Below are 22,003 nucleotides of genomic sequence, written 5' to 3'. Positions count from 1 at the left end.
ACTTTTTCCAAAGTTCAATCATTGCCATTAAGGAGCAATTAAAAAATATATATCTAATGACTGAAGAGATTCTAGCGGCCAAAAAGCATCATATTTGCTTTGAAGGGTGTACAGGAGGGAGGTGAAAGGAATTATTCCAGGCTGCTTTTGATGACATTAAGGAGTCCCCAGTCACCCCCCATTGCGCTCTCTCTGCCCTCCCCCCACTCTGCCTGTCTGGTCTCACCCGTTGCCAGCCATCCATTCTCGCATCACTAGCCACCGCCCCCCCCCCATCCATCCATTCTGTCACCACCAGACTCCTCCAACTCCTCCACTGGTCCATCATGTCCCCTCCAGCCTCATTCACTTCCCATTTCAAGGTCGCACGTGCTCTTTGCACGTGCATGGTGCACACGGTTGCAGATGACACAAAGACCTAAAACATCTGCAACCGTGTGCATGTGCTTTGCTATAGGAACACATAAGTGCAGTCATCCTAAAGTTCAATTGCCCCCACACACTGCCATTATTTTATGCATCAAACATTTGAGTACTTGACTTCAATTATTTAGTAGGTCTCCTACTGTCCAGAGCAAAGATAAATTTCAGAATATTTGTCAGACTAGCTGATTGGAGTGATGGACTGTGGTCAACATGGTTTCCTTAAAGATTTAGAAAGTGTTGTGACCTAGCTAATTCTAAATCTGGGACCCACTGATCACATGAATCTAAAATATCAAATGAGTCTTTTAGTTAGTTAAATCAAGTCGTTATTAAAGTTTACTTAACTTAAGTTGCTGAGATCTTGATATAGGATTTCTCTACCATTGAAGCAACACCATTACAACCATCCCTCAGGCACCCAAATTAAACAAGATGAGGTGATGTACAAATAAGTGTAACACATGAGACCAGGTGTCCTGGGCTTGGTTTTTGAACCAGAGACCTGGAGGATTTTTTTTCCCTTTCATTTCCTGATATAACACAAACAGGCTACCTAAGTTGGTTCAAGAAAACAGAACTAAACACATAGAAAGAAATAACAAGACTTAAGCAAGGTTGGAGATAAGAAATTTGTGCTAACCATTAGTTACTCAAAATAAGAGTAATATATCTGAAGGTGCTTTTTAAATGGTTTTATTCTACACTGAGTGATGAATATTTTTCGGTTTCTATCACTGCTTTCAGACTATTGTACTTGATGTTAATATCCCATTAATTTCATTTTCTTCCTAAGCCACAAATTGCATATGTTATCTATACTACAGGTCAAATTTGAATTAACATAATAAATCTGAGGGCACTTTGGTGCAATTGATACTTCCAGTACAAGTTCAGACCAACATCAATCAGTTTGAAAAGTGCTCTTTTTCTTCCAATGTTTCTACTGAAACTTAGTTATATACAACTGAATATAAAATCTGCCTTGACCCAGCATAACCAGGAGGTGTTTTATAAGGTAACGGAGTGTGAACCTGGTTGAACACAGCAGGCCAGGAGGCATTAGAGAAGCAGGAAAACTGACGCTTTGGGGGGGACCCTTCTTCAGAAATAAGGGTATCAACTCTATTCAGTTCTACTTTTGTCAGTCTCTCCACGTGAATTATAAAGATTACTTAAATCGTGCAGTGTCCTAATCATTTGCAAGTTGGTTGTTCCTCCGGTATCATCTTGTTTCTATGGTGATGTTTGCGATGATGCTGTCATTTTAAGAAGTTATTTTGTCTTGGTCGTAAGGCAGAGGCAATAAGCTGTCTCTTAGAAAGTAAACAATTTGTGAGGCCTTGGGATTTTTTTAAAAGTTGGAACAAAGGAAGCATCCTGGGTGTGGCCTGTTCTTACAGACCAGGCTTTCTAGTGTGTTTTAGTCTTTAGACTTAGTTTTGAGCTGAAGCCTTTGAGGTCTCAAAAGAGTTGGAAGCTTCAATGCATGTCTCCCAGCTGCTATTCTCTCTGAATCTTCTCTTCATGCTTTTTACCTCCTGGATTCTTGTGAGAGTCTGTGTCTGAATTTTCCTTCTTGCCAAGGGGTGCATTTATGGGAATGTTACTATACAGGAACAGTTAATTCGTAAATAATTACTATATCTATTATTTGGTGAAGTTTCCAATCTGTTGTTATTCTAAATTCCTCTTTCTTCGGTTATATTTTAACTATAGTGTTTAAATAAATTGTTTTGCTTAATATTGGGTAGTTTGAGCAGCTGTATTGCATCCGGAACACACTACTTCACATCTACCTTTAAAATAAGAAAAATGTTAGAATCTAAGCTAGCTTTTTAAAACATATTGAGGGAGTCTGGTCTGGCCCACAACATGCTCCTCCTCTAGGGAGCGTCAGTCTCTTGTAACTGTTATTGCAGATCCATTTCTGTTGATTCAGTCTTAAGTGGACCTCTGGGACTGATGGTCATTCTATATTTTGCACAGGTAATGAGACCACTTCTTCCTGTTCCACTGCCTGCAGGGAAAGCACAGCTTCTCTACTTGTATATAGATGTCCAGGATTGTGATAATATATCTGGCTGTTCACATTTACTGTGAATGATAAAGGTAATAACAGGTTAACACAGGTGCCAAGTTGTTACTTGGACTTACTCTTTTAGAGAGCATTAAGCATTTGCACTCTGACTAGCACTCCAATAACCCAGATCTGGCAATGACTTGGCAGCTTTATCAATGTGAAATTTAGCTTTCTGTTGTTTCACCTTGATCACTCATGCCTGTTATTACTTTTGGCTTCTGTAGTTTCTTTCACTAATGGAAAAGTAGTTTGAGTACAGTTACAGTAGTCTTTGGACTGGACTATTTTCCATGCCTTCAGTGTTGTCTACTTCTGCACAGTCGTGCTTGATTTGATTAGCTCCTTAGGCAATTTTCACTGTTGCCAAAGCCACTTCATTTGACTGTAAATAGTGTCGACATAATATATAGTTTTGAATTTCCCAACTCTCTATAAAGCATCTTCATCTTTTTCTCGTGAATTGAAGGGCATTGATGTTCATCGCAATGTCTGAATTGTCATAACAGCCGGTGTGTGCTTTTAATCTTTTTAATATTTTAGAAATTCTATGATTTATTTTTTATTCTGTCCAATCATCTGACCTGTCAACCATATTTACACATTTACTTATCTTTCCAAACACAATGATGACCATCAACATCAGCTAGTGCACCTGCTAGTAGTCAGAATAATAGCCAAAAGTGACAATATTATCAGTCTCTATGAGCATGAAGACATCTACTTCAAACTTCAGCATGATCTGTTGGGATATCATCCATCGCAAGCAGCTCTTTAACTTGCTTAAAGATAGAACAAACTGCCAATGCTGGAGTCAGAGATAACAGTGCGGAGCTGGAGGAACACAGCAGGCCAGGCAGCATCAAAGGTGCAGGAAAGCTGACATTTCAGGTTGGGACCCGAATTTCTGAAGAAGGGTCCCGACCCGAAACGTCAGCTTTCCTGCTCTCCTGATGTTGCCTGGCCTGCTGTGTTCCTCCAGCTCCACAGTGTGTTAGCTTTAACTTGCTTGCCTTGGTATTTGTCACAAGTACTGCACTGGTTATACAATCAGAGGGTCCAAAAACTTGGAAACAGACCCTTCATTCCAACTTGTCTATTCTGATCAGGCATCCTAAACTGACCTAGGCCTATTAGCCAGCATTTGGCCTATAACCCTCTAAATCCTTCCTACTCATACACCCATCCAGATGCCTTTTAAATCTTGTAGTTGTACCCGTCTCCACCACAACGTCTGGCTGCTCAGTCCGTACATCCACCACCTTCTGCGTGAAAAAGGTACGCCACAGCTCCTTTTTAAATCTTTCTCTTCTTACTTTAAACCAATGCCCTCTATGTTTGGACACCATCACCTGAGGAAAAAGACTGTTGTTGGTTCTTAATCTCATTGATCATGTTTGGACAATGGAACATTTCTTTTGTCTTCCTTAGACCATAATCAATGACAAAAGATGGCAATAGATAGGTTCTTTTGATGTATTCAAGGAAACCTTTCATCACTAGTTCCTAAAGTACTAGGAGAGTTGCATGTTGATGTGTAGCTTGCTTGATTTGACCAAGATGCTTGTCCTTCAGATTCAAGGCTGTCTCTGCCAGGTTGACAACAACCATGGCATCGTGAGTTATTACTTTTAATTGAATCTGAAAGATCTAACCCCCTGTCTTAGGATCCTCAACCTTTTCACAGCGAGAGGGCTGCTCTCGACAGCTTGAATACAATTTGCATCTGCATCCTTAACTTGTATGCAGTCATCCAGACGATATCTCTCCAGATGAATTACATACTTTGCGGGTGATTTGTAGCAGACAATGTTTTGGGGACAATTTCTTCTAATGACATATTCTGGCATCAGGTAGAAAATAGCCTATACTAGGTCATTGACTTTGAATTAATTGAAGCCTCATAGTGAGGCCACCTCTAGGCATCATATTGTGGTTGAAGTTTACTTACAATTTAAGCGGGAGATGAGTCAATATAAAACTAATAGTTTAAGCTTAAATAAGGGCACAGAAGCAAAACTAGCTAAAGTGAACTGGCAACATTAGTTTAAGTATAGGGAAGCAGAGACACAATAGCAGATATTTAAGGCATTATTTCAGAATGTACAGAATAAATACAATCTGATGACAAAGTAAAATTCCTAGAGGTAAACTCACTACTCACAATTAATGAAAAAGTTAAAGATTTCATTAAGCTCAAATAAAAGTAAATAAGTCTGTCAATATGGGTGGCAGGTCAGCAGATTGGAAACAATACAAAATAAATCAAATATGTACAAAATTTAAAAATGGGGAAAAATAGAATAAACAAAATCTAAAATAATTGTCAAGTTTTAAGTATTTCTAAAGTTATTTTAAAAGAATTCACTAAGTAAGCATTGCTTTGTTAAAAATAGCCTGGGGAACAAACTGGAAAATAAGTAGATGGCAGATGAATTAACCCTTTATTTATTCATTCATAGGATGTGAGCATTGTTGGCTAGGTTAGGCTTAGGGTTAGTATTTATCTATTGCCCATCCCCAAATGCCCACTTTGTCAGGTTTCAGCCCGAAACATTGACTTTCCTGCTCCTCTGATACACTCTGACCTGCTGTGCTTTTCCAGCCTCACACGTATAGACTCTGCCTTCCAGCATCTGCAGTCCTTGCTGCCTCCAGAAGGTAGTGGTGAGTTATCTTCTTGAAATGTTTGCAGCCCATTTGGTGTAGGTGCACCCACAATGCTGTTAGGGCGGGAGTGACACTGAAGGTACAGCAACATATTTCCAAATCAGGATGTTAAGTAGTTTAGAGAGGAACCTGCAAATGTGGTCTTCAAATGTATCTGTTAACTGTCTTTTTAGGTGGTAGCGGCCATTGATTTGGAAGATGCTGAGACGTTTTAGCGAACTTCATTTTTGATTTGATTTGTGTACAAAGGTATAGTGAAGTGTTTTCTTACATGCTTTACAAACAAATTGTACTATAGAAGTGCATCAGGGTAACAGAGCAGAATGTGAGATACAATTTTTAGATGGTACACATTGCTGCTACTGAGCATCAGTGTGGTTGTGCTACTAAACAAGTGACCTGCTACGTACTGAATTGTGTCAAGCTTCTTGCATGTTGTTGGAGCTGCACTCATTCAGGCAAGTGGACACTATTCCATCACTCTGGATGTGCACGTTTTGGTTGGTGGGCAGACTTTGGGGAGCCAGGAGGTGAGCTACCCAATGCAGGATTCCTAATCTCTTACCAGATCTTGTAGTTAAAGTATTTATATGACTTGCCTCAAAGGATATAAATAATGTCTGACACACAACTGTCGGTCAAGAATTAGAAGGGAGGTACTCAAAGAAAATTACAATTGACAGAGAGTGGTATTCAGCAAACTAGCAATTAGAACTACTGTCTGACAACTCCCTGAAACCTGATGGGTTTCCTCCTAAGGTTTTAAAAGAAGTGGCTAGTGTGATAGTCGTAATTTCTAAAAAATTCTCTAGATTCAGCAAAGTTTCAATTAGATTGGAAAATCGCTAATATAACTCCTTTAGTTAGAAAGGGTGACAGAAAGCAGGAAACTATAGGCCAATTTGCTTAACATTTGTCATAGGGAAAATGTTAAAAGCCATTATTATAAAAATTCAAAGTAATCACGTATGGATATGAGAGGGGGAAATTACTTTGAACTGATTTATTAAAGATCTATGAAGAAGTAACATGTAGATAAAGAGGAAGCAGTGGGTGCACTGTACTTAGATTATTTTAGAAGGCAGTTGATAAAGTGCCACAATAAAGGTTATTGTAGAAAATAGTAGCTCATGGTGTAGGAGTCAACATATTGACCGGATAGAATATTAGCTAGCTAACACAAAACTAGACAGTCTGCATAAATGGATTAATTTTCTAGTTGGCAAGACTTAATGAATAGTGTGCCACAGGGATCAGTGCTGAGCCCTCAGCTCTTTACAATTTACTTAAATTATTTGGATGAAGAGATCAAAGGTACAGTAGCTAAATTTGCTAATTATACTAAACTAGATAGGAAAGTAAGTTGTGAATAAGACACAAGGAGACTCCAACAGGATACAGTCAGGTTAGGTGAGTGGGCAAGTATCTATCAAATAGAATATAGTGAGAGCAAATACAGAATTGTCCATTTCAGCAGGAAGAATAAAAATGAAGCATAAGTATCTAAACAGTGAGACATTGTGTAGTTCTGAAATAAAGAAACATCTAGCATTCCAAGTAGATAAATAACAAAAGGTTAGTATGCAGGTGCAGCAAATAATTAGAAAAGACTGATAGAGTTCTAATGTTTATTCCAAAAAGAACTAATACAAAAGTAACAAGGTTATGATTTAGTTAAACAAAGCATTGGTGAGACCATATCTCGAATAATGCATATCATATTGGTCTCCCTCTTTCATGAAGGATATAAATGCAAGCAGTTCCAGGAGAGCTTACTAGACTGGAATGGGAGAGTTCTTTTATGGACAGGCTCGGCTTGTAACCACTGGAGTTCAGAAGATTGAGAGGTGACTCGATCAAAGCATACAAGATCCTGAGGGGACCTGACAGAATGGATGTGGAAAGGATGTTTCCTCTGGTGCGAGAATCAAGAATTAGGAGCCATGGCAAATCTCTTCCAGAACGTGTTACTAGTTCAAGCCTTAGAGTAGCTTCAGCTAAATTGAAAATATTTAGCCTAATGTTAACAATTTGGAATCTTCATTCTTCAACTGCCTTACGTTCTCAGCTTCATTTGTCATATTCCATGAGCACTGTTTATCATACAGCCTCAACCTCATGAAAGAGTTTGATTTGTGGGTCACCATCTTGAGGCACATTACAAAGCTTACATTACATGAAGAACCAGTGCCTATTTAATATTTCATATTTACTTTATGCTCTTCTGCAATCATTGTTCTAATGGTCACATTTATTCTATTCTCAGAAGCACTTTCTCAAAATTGGAACAGAGTTTAGCCCTCAATTCAGCTCCACATTTATCCTGACTGACCCTGCTCCTCAGGTAAAAACTAAAAGAACTGCGGATGCTGTAAATCAGGATCAAAAACAAAGTTGCTGTAAAAGCTCAGCAGGTCTGTCAGCATCTGTGGAGGAGAAAATAGAGTTAACGTTTCAGGTCTGGTGACCCTGCCTCAGAACAGTTCTGAGGAAGAGTCACTGGACCCGAAACGTTCTCTGTTTTCTCCTCCATAGATGCTGACAGACCTGCTGAGCTTTTCCAACAACTTTGTTTTTGTTCCTGCTCCTCACTGCCAGGTTGCTTTCCTTTGCTCTGTAGCTGCTGTTGCTACTCAGACTGACCCTGCTCCAGGTCCCGCTCCTTGGGTATTTACTCTGCTGCTGTTCACCTCCAAGCTCACTCTCCTTCACTCTGTTGCTGCTGCTGTCTCTGCTTACACTGATCAAGTCATACATCCATGGGAATAATGATAAACAAGACTAAAGACCAAATAGGAAATCACCTAAGGAAGGAGGAAACACATCACTTCCCTTTTACTTTTGTCCAACAAGCTAAATAGTTCAACTATTAGATTTTGATCCTTTGTCATCATTCCTGAAATTTTAAAAAATGTATCCTTATTATCACCTTGAATAAACACAAGAGATCTAATGGTATTGTTTAACAATTTGCATGTATAACATGTTTGATGTGATAAAATCCCCAAACCAAAATTGCTCTTTCATTATGCAGTATAAAATCTTGGAAATTTTGTATTAATCAAAGCTTTAAAGTGTAACCTGAAAGACATATTGAAATGGGAAAGGGCAAAGCCATGAAAATATTGAAAGACGAGGATGAAAATTTTACATTTGCAGGATTGGACAGCTGAAAAGGCAGTGATAAATGAGCACATTTTGGTGCAGGATGGGATACACACAATGGAGCTTTCGATGAAATGTGGGAGGTGAGGTTACATACACATAAATTAGGAGTAAGACACTGAGCCACATGAGGCTAATCCCCATCCAATAAAATCTCATTATTCCACATAATTAACACTGATATTCTTTCACTCCTGCTGTTCAGAGGATCGGTGCGAACTTACCAGGCCAACCATCCTCTTTCTGCACTGTACAGATTCTATGATCTTTCTATGATCCACCCTGTTAAGAGCCGTCAGGATCTTATGCTCTAAGAAAATTGCTTCCTACTCTTCTAAACTCCAGCAAGTATAACCTAGCCCTCAAAAGACAAGCCAGGTATTGCTCTATAAACCATCTCTGAACTACCTTCAATGCATTTACATCTGTCCTTAAATGAAGAAGCCAATATGATACATAGTACTCCAGAACTAATACTGTATATAAATGAAGCATAATCTCCCTACTTTTGTACTAGCTTCCCTCACTGTAAACGTTAGCATTCAATTAGCTTTCCTGATTACTTGCTGGGCCAACCTACCTACTCATGACTGGATGTGCCAGAATTGAAGGGTTAGATCCATTACTCATGAACTTACCCTTACTTAGAATCACAGAATCGTACAATCCCTACAGTTTGGAAGCACACTATTCTGCCCATCGACTCCACAGTGACCCTCCCCCCACCCTATATCTGTAACCCTACATTTCCCATGGCTAATCCAGCTGGCTTGCATATCTCTGGACACGATGGGTAATTTATCATGGCCAATCCACCTAACCTGCACAACTTTGGTCTGTAGGAGGAAACCGGAGTACCTAGAGGAAACCCATGTTGATGCGAGGTGAATGTGATCACCTCTTACTGCCAATGCATGTTGTGATTCATGAACTAGAACGAGTACATCTCAGAGCTTTGGATTCAATCAAATTCAGATAACATGCTTTTTATTCTTCCTACCAAAATGGACAATTTCACATTTTTCCACATTACACTCCATTTGTCAGATCTTTGTCCCACGCAGTTGTAACTATATCCCTTTGTAGGTTCCTTATGTCCTCTTCAAAGCTTACTTTCCTACCTATCTTTGTCTCATCAGAAAACACAAAAACCAACCTTCAGTACTTTCATGAAAGTCATTTTATATAAAGTATAAAAAAAATTGAGACACCGGCACTAATCATGATGACACACCATACATTCATCATGCGTTGCCGACTGGAAAAATAACCTATTTCTGTCTACTATCTAGTTTCCTGTTAGGCAATCAATCTTCTGTTCATGCCAATATGCTGGCCTCTATATCATGAGCTTTTATTTTCCGCAATACCTTTTGGTATGGCACCATATCAGATGCCTTCTGGATGTACAAGTACAACCACAGGTTCCCCGTTATTCACAGTTTTGCTACATCCTCAAAGAACTCCAAAAAATTGGTTACACATGATTTTCATTTCACAAAATCATGCATACGCTACCCGATTACCTTAAAGTGCTCTGCTATAACACCTTTAATTAAGATTCTGACATTTTCCCTGTGATAGATGTTCAGCCAGCTGGCCTGTAGATTCGTGTTTACCATCTCCTTCCCTTTTTGAAGAAAGGAGTTATATTTCAATGGACCTTTCCCAAATTTAAGGCATTTTGGAAAATTAGAACCAATGCATCAACTATCTCACTAGAGACATCTTTTAAACTCCTAGGATGAAGTTCATCAGACCCTGGAGACAAAATAGCCCACAGCTCCAACAGTTTGTTCAGTACACTGCCTGAATGATTGTAATTTTCTTGAGTTCTTCCCTCCCTTCAATTTCTTAACTTATAGATTATCTCCGACATTATATTTCAGAATAAAGTACACATTAAAAATTTTGTATGTTTCAGTCTGAACAGATTAGTAATAATCCTCATCAAAAATTCCACTTACCAAGCAAGTTCTCACTGGAAGTATATTTTATTATTAACTACAATAACAAGATTTTCAAGATACATATTTAAATGTTTCAACTATAGCCTATAAGGCTTAAACATATTACAGAATCACCTTGCTACATATGCAAGGGTGGAATTTAATGTGCGTGTTTCTTTTAATGAGCTAATTTTTGATTTGTGGTTTACCATGTCAAATAAAATATAGCAGCAAACACTTCTGAACAAAACTTTCTGTTGTAGAAAGGACTGTGTTCCCTCCAATCAATATGATTAACTCATTCATTACTTCAAGTTTGAATTCATTGCTTTATGGACATGGAGTGACTTGGTTATGCATTTACGAATAATAGATTCACTTGTGGTGAGATGCATGTTGCAGTGGAGGAATACGTAAAGGTTAGAGGATAGTAATTAATGAATTAGTAACTGGTCCATAAAATGCTTTCCCATAAAACATCCAGTGCTTTTCAAATGAGAGCATAGACATACTTAATGGTGCAACAAACTGAAAAGCGCAAAGCTCTTTGTTGAAAGCTAGGTTACAAAAATTATCAGACCAATTGAAATTAAGTGCTCAGTCACTCAATATGTTGCAGGATCTACCAACACAACAGTGCTCAATGGATTTAAACAGCCAGGTAACATACATTCAAACATTAAATAATTGATAGGTGATATTTAAAAAAAACTGGATTACATCCAAACCCTGCCTCTTCCTGAATATTTGGAGATGTAACATTTAACAAAATATCTGTGAACGCCATGCTAACAAGTCAACATCACATTTTGTGCAGTATTGTAACATGAGTAATATAGCCTCTTCAAAAAGAGAAAGGAAAAGCAAAAAACCATTTTAAGAGTATACCGCAATTGTGAATATCAAATGAAATTATTTCTTCAACGCATGTCTCAAATTGGCAGCTGGAAATTGACATCCACCTGAGCTTCCTTTGCCAGTGACACAATTTCTGAAAGTTTTACAACCTGGAAGCAAAGAAAAATATAACATGAGCACCTAGTCAGTAAACTAAAAGTACAGTGGCAAAATTAACTTGAATCTAAAAGAATAAATCTCACGCGGAAATCATTGAGAGTTTGCCTCCAGCAGGTAGTTTAACCTGATACTGAAATACTATAACAATAAGCTAGACATGGATATCATGTTATTGAAAAATCCAAAAGACTGATTACAACTAACTTATGTACAAACATTAGATTTCTTAGGTATGTGAGTGTCTCGGTTAGTACTAAGCTACTGGGTTACAGTACTGGGTTACAGGTTCCTGAGATGCTGCTTGGCCTGCTGTGTTCATCCAGCCTCACATTTTATTATCTTGGAACTCCTGAGATGCTGCTTGGCCTGCTGTGTTCATCCAGCCTCACATTTTATTATCTGGGTTACAGTAGTGTTAGGTTTCAAGTGATTTGAAGCAAGATAGTACAGGACCTTTAAACTCAAATAAAATGCTATGATACAGTGGTGCTGTCATTCACATGCTTGTCAAAACCATTGTGATATTCTGATCAAGACACAAAGTAACAGAAAAGTGTATGTCACAAGTTGATTAATACACATATTAAAAACTATTTAATGCAATAACAAATAAAATACAGACATTAACATGATGTGATGTATCTACTCATTAGCCTATTATCTTTTGATTGGTTTGAAATAAAAACTGTCAGCGTCAGGAACCCAATCAAAATTCAATTTTGGGAAAAGATTTATGTCTCCAAAATGGAGGATGAGAACGAGTTGTTTAACATTTGCAATTCCAACAATAAAATTGGGCAGAAAGAAAAGTTTAACTAGATTTTAGAAGGAAGAATTAGAGAATGACGAAAATGGGGGGGGGGAAAAGGCATTGGTGGTGGGTGGGAGGGAAAGTGCCATGGCAAGTATGATGAAAATGTATTAATTTTAGAAAAAACCTTGGTGTTAAAAGATAGATAATACTACAGTAAAAGCTGCCCCCCATATTTGAGAACTTTGATTATTGTAATATTCATTTGATCTCAATGAGACAGAACGCATACTGAAAATTTATATTAGCCAGTTCGTGAAGTGGTTATGATCCTACATAACAGTTGGATGATGTCTGTAAAGAAAATCTAATAGGAAGTACATTTCTCTAAATTGATACATTTCACTAATTTCTGGGCTTGGTATGCAAGGTTTCCAAGCAACCTCTTCCTTACCATTTTTGCAGCTTCGTCCAAGTCATCACAACCCAGGATTTTGAGACTACTGGCAGCAATCAGTGCTTTAGCATCATCAACTTTAGAACCTGTGGGTAAAAAAAAACAGACACAGAATTCAGCAAAGATAATAAAACGTGAGGCTGGATGAACACAGCAGGCCAAGCAGCATCTCAGGAGCACAAAAGCTGACGTTTCGGGCCTAGACCCTTCATCAGAGAGGGGGATGGGGAGAGGGAACTGGAATAAATAGGGAGAGAGGGGGAGGCGGACCGAAGATGGAGAGTAAAGAAGATAGGTGGACAGAGTATAGATGGGGAGGTAGGGAGGAGATAGGTCAGTCCAGGGAAGACGGACAGGTCAAGGAGGTGGGATGAGGTTAGTAGGTAGATGGGGATGCGGCTTGGGGTGGGAGGAAGGGATGGGTGAGAGGAAGAACCGGTTAGGGAGGCAGAGACCGGTTGGACTGGTTTTGGGATGCAGTGGGTGGGGGGGGAAGAGCTGGGCTGGTTGTGTGGTGCAGTGGGGGGGAGGGGATGAACTGGGCTGGTTTAGGGATGCAGTAGGGGAAGGGGAGATTTTGAAACTGGTGAAGTCCACATTGATACCATTAAGCTGCAGGGTTTCCAGGCGGAATATGAGTTGCTGTTCCTGCAACCTTCGGGTGGCATCATTGTGGCACTGCAGGAGGCCCATGATGGACATGTCATCTAAAGAATGGGGGGGGGAGTGGAAATGGTTGCGACTGGGAGGTGAAACAACTGCACCTCCCAGTCGCAAACCATTTCCACTCCCCCTCCCATTCTTTAGATGACATGTCCATCGTGGGCCTCCTGCAGTGCCACAAGGATGCCACCCGAAGGTTGCAGGAACAGCAACTCATATTCCGCTTGGGAACCCTGCAGCCCAATGGTATCAATGTGGGCTTCAACAGCTTCAAAATCTCCCCTTCTCCCACCGCATCCCAAAACCAGCCCAGTTCGTCCCCTCCCCCCACTGCACCACACAACCAGCCCAGCTCTTCCCCTCCACCCACTGCATCCCAAAACCAGTCCAACCTGTCTCTGCCTCCCTAACCTGTTCTTCCTCTCACCCATCCCTTCCTCCCACCGCAAGCCGCACCTCCATCTCCTACCTACTAACCTCATCCCACCTCCTTGACCCGTCCGTCTTCCCTGGACTGACCTATCCCCTCCCTACGTCCCCACCTATACTCTCTCCACCTATCTTCTTTACTCTCCATCTTCAGTCCGCCTCCCCCTCTCCCTATTTATTCCAGTTCCCTCTCCCCAATCCCCTCTCTGATGAAGGGTCTAGACCCGAAACGTCAGCTTTTGTGCTCCTGAGATGCTGCTTGGCCTGCTGTGTTCATCCAGCCTCACATTTTATTATCTTGGAATTCCCCAGCATCTGCAGTTCCCATTATCACAGAATTCAGCAAACTCATCTGAGCTTCCCCCAACACTTGCTTTTATATAGTGCTTAGCATTGGACATCCAACGTACTTTTGGAGTATAATCACTGTTGTAATGAAGAGAACACAGCAGCCAATTTGTACACCAGAAGCTGCTAAGGACCAGATAATCTGATTTTAATCATGTTTGCTAATGAGTAAATAATGATCAGGGTACCTCATGGAGTTTGCATGCTCTTCCTTAAAATGCTGCCATGTGATTGTTAAAAAATAACATCCACAGAAGTGCAGCACAGCATTGCTTTGATATCTTATGTGAAGCACTCACTGTATTAAAGCATCATCTATTTGTGCGTGACAAAATCTAGGATTTTGTGCTCATAACCATCCAGAGTGGGGGAAAAGCCACAACTTGCTGACACAAGAAGTGAGATCTAAAGGGAGTGGCTGAACTCATGTGTAGGAAGAAATTGATCCAGTTACAAGTACAGTAGCACAGTGGGAAGATGGGGTGATTCAGAGCTCTAAATGCCAGCTGTAAATCCATACATGGACATGAATGGCTTGATTTTCATGCCTGGAAACTTTTAAAAATGGTAGGTGGGACCTGGTTATGGAAGTCATACCGTTTTTGACAGATTCCGTTTTTCTGCAGTAGGGGTAATAGTAGGCGGCCTAATTCACACAGTAGGGAAATCAGAAATCAGTAATACCACGAGGTAAGACAGACAATTTTGGATAGAGTACGGCAGTAGATCTAAATGCTTTCAAAGGGTGGATAAAACTTTTTAACTGTCCACAATCTTAGGTTTTTGAACGTCCCTAGCTATACCCTAAGTTATAAAAATGCCATCTGGTACACTGCCATGACTATTACATTAGATGGTGTAGCATCTGATTGAGCAGTTTCAATAGTTATTTACTAAATAAAAGCCAGAAGATCTGCAGATGCCAGAGCAAAAACAGAAGTTGCTAGAAAATCTCAACAGGTCTGGCAGCATCTGTGGAAAAAAAAATCAGAGTTAATGTTTCAGGTCTGGTGACCATTGCTCAGAACTGATGGTAGCTGGGAAAATGTTAGTTTAAATGCAGAGGATTGGATAGGGGGAGGCGGTAAGGAGTAAATGATGGGTGGGGATTTGAGCCCAAAGAGAGACGAAAGCAGTTGGTCAGGCAAAGGAGTTGATAATGTTCTGCGTAAGAGGGTGAACAGCTGTTAATGGGGACTACGAGATAACAAAGTGTGAACACAGCAGGCCAAGCAGCATCTTAGGAGCACAAAAGCTGACGATTCGGGCCTAGACCCTTCATCAGAAAAGGGGTGAGAGGGGGAGGTGGCCCAAAGATGGATAGAGGAGAAGTTAGGTGGAGAGGAGAGTATGGGTGGGGAGGTCGGGAGGGGATACGTCAGTCTGGGGAGGACGGACAGGTCAAGGGGATGGGCTGAGGTTAGTAAGTAGGAAATGGAGGTGTGGCTTGAGGTGGGAGGAGCAGATAGGTGAGAGGAAGAACAGGTTAGGCAGGCGGGGACAAGCTGAGCTGGTTTTGGGATGCAGTGGGGGGGAGGGGAGATTTTGAAGCTGGTGAAATCCACATTGTACCATTGGGCTGCAGGGTCCCCAAGCGGATTATGAGTTGCTGTTCCTGCAACCTTCGGGTGGCATCATAATGGCACTGCAGGAGGCCCATGATAGACATGTCATCTAAAGAATGGGAGGGGGAGTTAAAATGGTTCGTGACTGGGAGGTGCAGTTGTTTGTTGCGAACCGAGTGGAGGTGTTCTGCAAAGCGGTCCCCAAGCCGCCGCTCGGTTTCCCCAATGTAGAGGAAGCCACACCGGGTACAGCGGACACAGTATACCACATTGGCGCATGTGCAATTGAATGTCTGCTTGATGTGGAAAGTCATCTTGGGGCCTGGGATGGGGGTGAGGGAGGAGGTGTGGGGACAAGTGTAGCACTTCCTGCTGTTGCAGGGCAAAGTGCCGGGTGTGGTGGGGTTGGACGGGAGTGTGGAGCGGTCAAGGGAGTAGCGGAGAGAGTGGTCTCTTCGGAAGGCAGACAAGGGTGGGGATGAAAAATTGTCTTGGGTGGAGGGGGCTGGATTGTAGATGGCAGAAGTGTCGGAGGATGATGCGTTGTATCCGGAGGTTGGTGGGGTGGTATGTGAGGACTAGGGGGATTCTCTTTTGGCCGTTATTGCGGGGGCAGGGTGTGAGGGATGAGTTGCAGGAAATGCGGGAAACACGGTCGAGGACGTTCTCAACCACCGTGGTGGGGGGGGGGGGGGGGGAGGGGGAGGAGTTGCGGTCCTTGAAGAACGAGGACATCTGGGACGTACAGGAGTGGAATGCCTCATCCTGGGAGCAGATGCGGCAAAGGTGAAGGAATTGGGAATAGGGGATGGAATTTTTGCAGCAAGTTGGGTGGGAGGAGGTGCATTCCAGGTAGCTGTGGGAATCAGTGGGCTTGAAATGGACATCAGTTTCTAGGTGGTTGCCTGAGATGGAGACAGAGAGGTCCAGGAAGGTGAGGGATGTGTTGGGAATGGTCCAGGTAAACTTAAGGTTGGGGTGGAAGGTGTTGATGAAGTGGATGAACTGTTCGAGCTCCTCTTGGGAGCACGAGGCGGCACCAATACAGTCATCAATGTAACAGAGGAAGAGGTGGGGTTTAGGGCCAGTGTAGGTACGGAAGAGGGACTGTTCCACGTAACCTACAAAGAGGCAGGCATAGCTTGGACCCATGGGGGTACCTATGGCCACCTCCTTTGTCTGTAGGAGGTGGGAGGAATCGAAAGAGAAATTGTTGAGGGTGAGGACAAGTTCAGCTAGGCGGATGAGTGTGTCGGTGGAGGGAGACTGGTTAGGCCTGCGGAACAGGAAGAAGCAGAGGGCCTTTAGGCTATCTGCATGGGGAATGCAGGTGTATAGGGACTGGACGTCCATGGTGAAAATGAGGCATTGGGGACTGGGGAATTGGAAGTTCTGGAGGAGGTGGAGAGCGTGGGTGGTGTCGCGGACGTAGATAGGGAGTTCCTGGACCAAGGGGAAGTAAATGGAGTCCAGATAGCTGGAGATGATTTTGGTGGGGCAGGAGCAGGCGGAGACAATGGGTCAACTAGGACAGGCGGGTTTGTGGATTTTGGGAAGGAGATAGAAGCGGGCGGTGCAGGGTTGGGGAACAAGGAGGTTGGAGGCTGTGGGTGGGAGGTCACCTGAGGTGATGGGGTTGTGAATGGTTTGGGAGATGATGGTTTGGTGCTCGGGGACTGTTAATAACTAACAACAGGTAGCGCGTTATGGCAGGCTATGTGATAACAAGGCCTGGGGTGTGGGGTAGGGGGCTAGGACATGGTAAAGTTTAGACCCTAAAATTATTGATCTCGATATTGAGTCTGGAGGGCTGCAAGGTCTCCAAGAGGAAAATGAGGTGTTGTTCTTCTTGTGATAATAGGAACTGCAGATGCTAGAGAATCCAAGACAATAAAATGTGAGGCTGGATGAACTCAGCAGGCCCAGCAGCATCTCAGGAGCACAAAAGCTTCATCTCTGAAGAAGGGTCTAGGCCCGAAACGTCAGCTTTTGTGCTCCTGAGATGCTGCTGGGCCTGCTGTGTTCATCCAGCCTCACATTTTATTGTGCTGTTCTTCTTGTGTTGGGCTTCGTTGGAACACTGCCGCAAGCCAGAGACAGAGATGATGACCAGGGAGCAGGGTGGTGTGCTAAAGTGGCAGGCAACTGTAAGCTTAGGGTCTTTTTTGTGAGCAGAACGTACATGTTCTGCAAAGCAGTTACCCAGTCTACACTTCGTTTCCCAGTGTACAGCATTGATTGCATTGTGAGCAGTGAATGCAGTAGACTAGATTCTGCGAAGTGAAGGTAAATTGTTGCTTCACTTGGGAGGTATGTTTTGTCCCTTGGATAATGGGGAGTGAGGAAGTGAATGGGCAGGTGTTGCACCTTTGCTGGTTGCAGGGCAATGTGCTGTGGTGGTGGTGGTGGCGGGGGTGGGGGGGGGGGGGTGCGTTGAGAGTGAAAGGTGTCCTGAAGGGAATGGTCCCTGCAGAAAGCAGACAAGGGAGGGGAGGGGAATGTGTCTGGTGGTGGCATCTCGCTGGAGGTGGCAGAAATGGCACTTGATGATCTTTTAACTTTTCTCATTTTTTTCAGGTCAGATGGGTTGCTATGGGTACCTACAAGAGGCCCCAGTTATACCTGTCTCATGGGGTATGTGGAACATTCCTTGTTCCAGTCCTACTCCCGACCCCACCTACAACTCTTTCTCCCATATACCGATGATATCATTGGTGCTGCTTCCCCCTCTCATCCGCATTGACTATCCACTAATATCCACTATAAACCCACTGACTCCCACAGCTACCTGGATTATATATCCTCGCACCCTGCTTCCTGTGAAGACTCCATTCCATTCTGCCAGCTCCTGTCTCCATCACATACATTCAGATAAGGCCAACTTCGAGAAGAGAGCCTCCAAAATGTCCATCTTCCTCAACAGGGTCTGACCCATCTTCAACACTTCTGCCCTCATCCTTTGTCTTCCCTCCCACAACAGTGATAGGGTTCCCCTTATCCTTACCTACTATCCCACCAGCATCCACATCCAGAAGATAGTGAGATGCCACCACCAGACACATATTCCCCACCCCTACCTTGACCACCTTCTGCAGGACTGTTTCCGTCAGTACACCCTGGGCCACTCTTCCTTCACTCCTAACAACCTCACCGCCACAACGCCCAAGGCACCTTCCCCTATAACCACCAAAGGTGCAACACCTGCACATTTACCTCCTCCCTCCCCACTATCCAAGGGCCCTAACATATCTTCCAGGTGAAAGCAACACTTTGTCTGCACTTCCCACAATCTAGTCCACTGCATTCACTGCTCACTACGTGGTCTCCTTGACATTTGGGAAATGAAGCATAGACTCGGTGACCGCTTTGCAGAACATCTACTTTCTGCCTGCAAAAGAGACCATGAGCTTACAGCTGCCTGCCACTTTAACACATCACCCTGTTTCCCGAGCATCATTTGTGTCTCAGGCTTGCTGTAGTGTTCCAATGAAACACAGTGGAAGCTGGAAGAACAACACCTCATTTTCCACTTGGGGACCCTGTTGCCTGCCGGACTTGATATTGAGTTCAATGATTTTAGGGCCTAAACTCTCCCACGTCCCAGCCCCCAACCCCACACACCAGGCATTGTTATCACATAGTCTGCCATTGCACACTATCTATAGTTGGTCACTAACAGTCCCCATTTAACAGCTATTCACCCTCCTAGCCTTTATCAACTCCTTTGTCTATTCAACTGCTGTTCTCTCTCTTTGGGCTCTATCCCCACCTATAATTTACTCTTTAACCCCTCCTCCTACCTTTTCTTCTACATATAAACTGATATTTTCCCAGCTACCATCAATTCTGAGGAAGATCACTGAACCCAGAACATTAACTCTGATTTTTCTTCACTGATGCTGCCAGACCAGCTGAGCTATTCCAGCAACTTTTGTTTTTGTTCAATAGTTATTTGTTGATCTTTCCTCATGGGCTTTTTGTGAAGTGTTGGCTGACTTTCAAAACCTACAATTATCTCAGCAGGGATTCTTAGTTTGCAATGTTATAGTTTTCAACAGGTTAGAGACCTATTGAAGGATTAGCCATCTATGATTTGGGTTATGTGCAGAATAAGAATTGATTTTATAAGAAACTGAACACTCAGTCATACAGTCATAGAATCATGCAGCATAGAAACAGACCCTTCAGTCTGACTTGCCCATGCCAACCAAGTTTCCCAAACTAAACTAAACCCTTTGCCTGCATTTTTCCCATATTTCTCTAAACCTTTCGTGTAACTGTCCAAATGTCTTTCAAATGTTGCAACTGTATCTGCATACATCACTTCCTCTGACGGTTCATCCCATGTATGAATCACCCTTTGTGGGAAATTAAAAACTATGAATGGGGTCTCATATGGAATATTCTTAAAATGAAGTTGTGTACTGAAATCTGTATTAAGTGTTGACAACTTTGTTTTGGTTTTATCTCATGAGCCCCCATGTTTGTCTTTCATGGAAACTAAGTTTAGTTAGCATGGTGGATACGTGGAACTTTAAAGATATTTGGAAGTCATGAATTTTCATAGGGGCCATAAGCGGCAACGGGTTACAGGGACATAGGTGAATGGTATAATTAGCATGAGAACTAGAAGGGGCCATGTAGTTAGTAGAAGGCATAAGATGGCATAGGGCTGGGTGGGGGAAGCACACGTTGGCTTTGGAATTATAGGGTCCATAGGGAGGTGCACAGAGGCATCCTTCGGTGGGGGGCATATGGGGGCCACTGAAGTCACATGAGCTGATGAGTTCGAATGGTTGGTGCAGGAGATGAGAGCTAGAGAGCTTAAAATCATATAACATAACACCTCGTAAATAAAAGTGAACTGTTGCAGATACTGGAGTTCTGAAATATTAGATTCAAAACATTAACCAGCTGGCCTCAACACTTCACATGCCAGGCTTTTTGGTTGATTTAAAACCCCTGGAATAAAGGAGGCATTAGCGGCAGGATGTAACGTGGGCTGAGTACAGGTGAAAGAGGGTGGTGGTGAACAGTTAGTTCTTAGAGTGGAAAACAGCATATAGTGGAAATCCCCAGGGGTCAGTATTAGACCTCTGCTTTCCTTGATTGATCTTAAAGACCTTGATTTACATGTGCAAGGCACAATTTCAAAATATGCAAATGACATAACATGGGAGTCAACTGTGAGGACACTTCAAAAGGCTGGTGGAAATGATGTGAAATGTGGCAATCCACAGCTTCAGATCATGATGAAGGCAAAACCAGTGGTATTTAAAAGGGGGAAAACAAAGGGAGAGTGGTAACAGCCAAATTGCTCTTGCAAAGTGCAAAGATGTGGCAGGCTAAATGACCGCACCTGTGATGTTACCATAGAACGTTTCTATCTACAAGATGAACTGCAGCAGCTCTACAAGACTCCTGCAATAATGCCTTTCAAAAAAGACACATCTACCACTGTTAATAAAATGTGAGGCTGGATGAACACAGCAGGCCAAGCAGCATCTCAGGAGCACAAAAGCTGACGTTTCGGGTCTAGACCCTTCATCAGAGAGGGGGATGGGGAGAGGGAACTGGAATAAATAGGGAGAGAGGGGGAGGCGGACCGAAGATGGAGAGTAAAGAAGATAGGTGGAGAGAGTGTAGGTGGGGAGGTAGGGAGGGGATAGGTCAGTCTAGGGAAGACGGACAGGTCAAGGAGGTGGGATGAGGTTAGTAGGTAGCTGGGGGTGCGGCTTGGGGTGGGAGGAAGGGATGGGTGAGAGGAAGAACCGGTTTAGGAGGCAGAGACAGGTTGGACTGGTTTTGGGATGCAGTGGGTGGGGGGGAACAGCTGGGCTGGTTGTGTGGTGCAGTGGGGGGAGGGGATGAACTGGGCTGGTTTTGGGATGCAGTAGGGGAAGGGGAGATTTTGAAACTGGTGAAGTCCACATTGATACCATTAGGCTGCAGGGTTCCCAGGCAGAATATGAGTTGCTGTTCCTGCAACCTTCGGGTGGCATCATTGTGGCACTGCAGGAGGCCCATGATGGACATGTCATCAAGAGAATGGGAGGGGGAGTGGAAATGGTTTGCGACTGGGAGGTGCAGTTGTTTGTTGCGAATCGAGCGGAGGTGTTCTGCAAAGCGGTCCCCAAGCCTCCGCTTTGTTTCCCCAATGTAGAGGAAGACGCACCAGGTACAGTGGATGCAGTATACCACATTGGCAGATGTGCAGGTGAACCTCTGCTTAATGTGGAATGTCATCTTGGAGCCTGGGATAGGGGTGAGGGAGGAGGTGTGGGGGCAAGTGTAGCATTTCCTGCGGTTGCAGGGGAAGGTGCCGGGTGTGGTGGGGTTGGAGGGCAGTGTGGAGCGAACAAGGGAGTCACGGAGAGAGTGGTCTCTCTACCACTGTGAAGGGTGGTACACCTATCACCAACAAGTTCCCCTCTAAGTCACACGCTGTTCTTACTTGGAACTGATAATCACCATTCCTTCACTGTG

General features: G+C 42.9%; 1 protein-coding gene across 1 annotated transcript in view; it reads right to left on the bottom strand.

Moving 5' to 3' along the window:
* Positions 1-9,062: 9,062 nt before the first annotated feature.
* LOC125457151 (succinate--CoA ligase [ADP-forming] subunit beta, mitochondrial-like) overlaps positions 9,063-22,003 on the bottom strand; it is an 81,564-nt gene continuing 68,623 nt past the window's right edge. Inside the window, exons 10-11 of the mRNA XM_059650431.1 lie at positions 12,510-12,598; positions 9,063-11,294 (exon numbers count right to left, since the gene is read on the bottom strand). Coding sequence (XP_059506414.1) covers positions 11,220-11,294; positions 12,510-12,598 — 164 coding nt within the window. The 3' untranslated portion in view covers positions 9,063-11,219. The remainder of the gene's footprint in view (positions 11,295-12,509; positions 12,599-22,003) is intronic.

The sequence above is a fragment of the Stegostoma tigrinum genome, chromosome 12 (genome assembly GCF_030684315.1).
Source record: "Stegostoma tigrinum isolate sSteTig4 chromosome 12, sSteTig4.hap1, whole genome shotgun sequence".
Lineage (NCBI taxonomy): Eukaryota > Metazoa > Chordata > Chondrichthyes > Orectolobiformes > Stegostomatidae > Stegostoma > Stegostoma tigrinum.
Note: the sequence above shows the minus strand (reverse complement) of the source record. Positions and strands in the feature narration are given on the sequence as shown.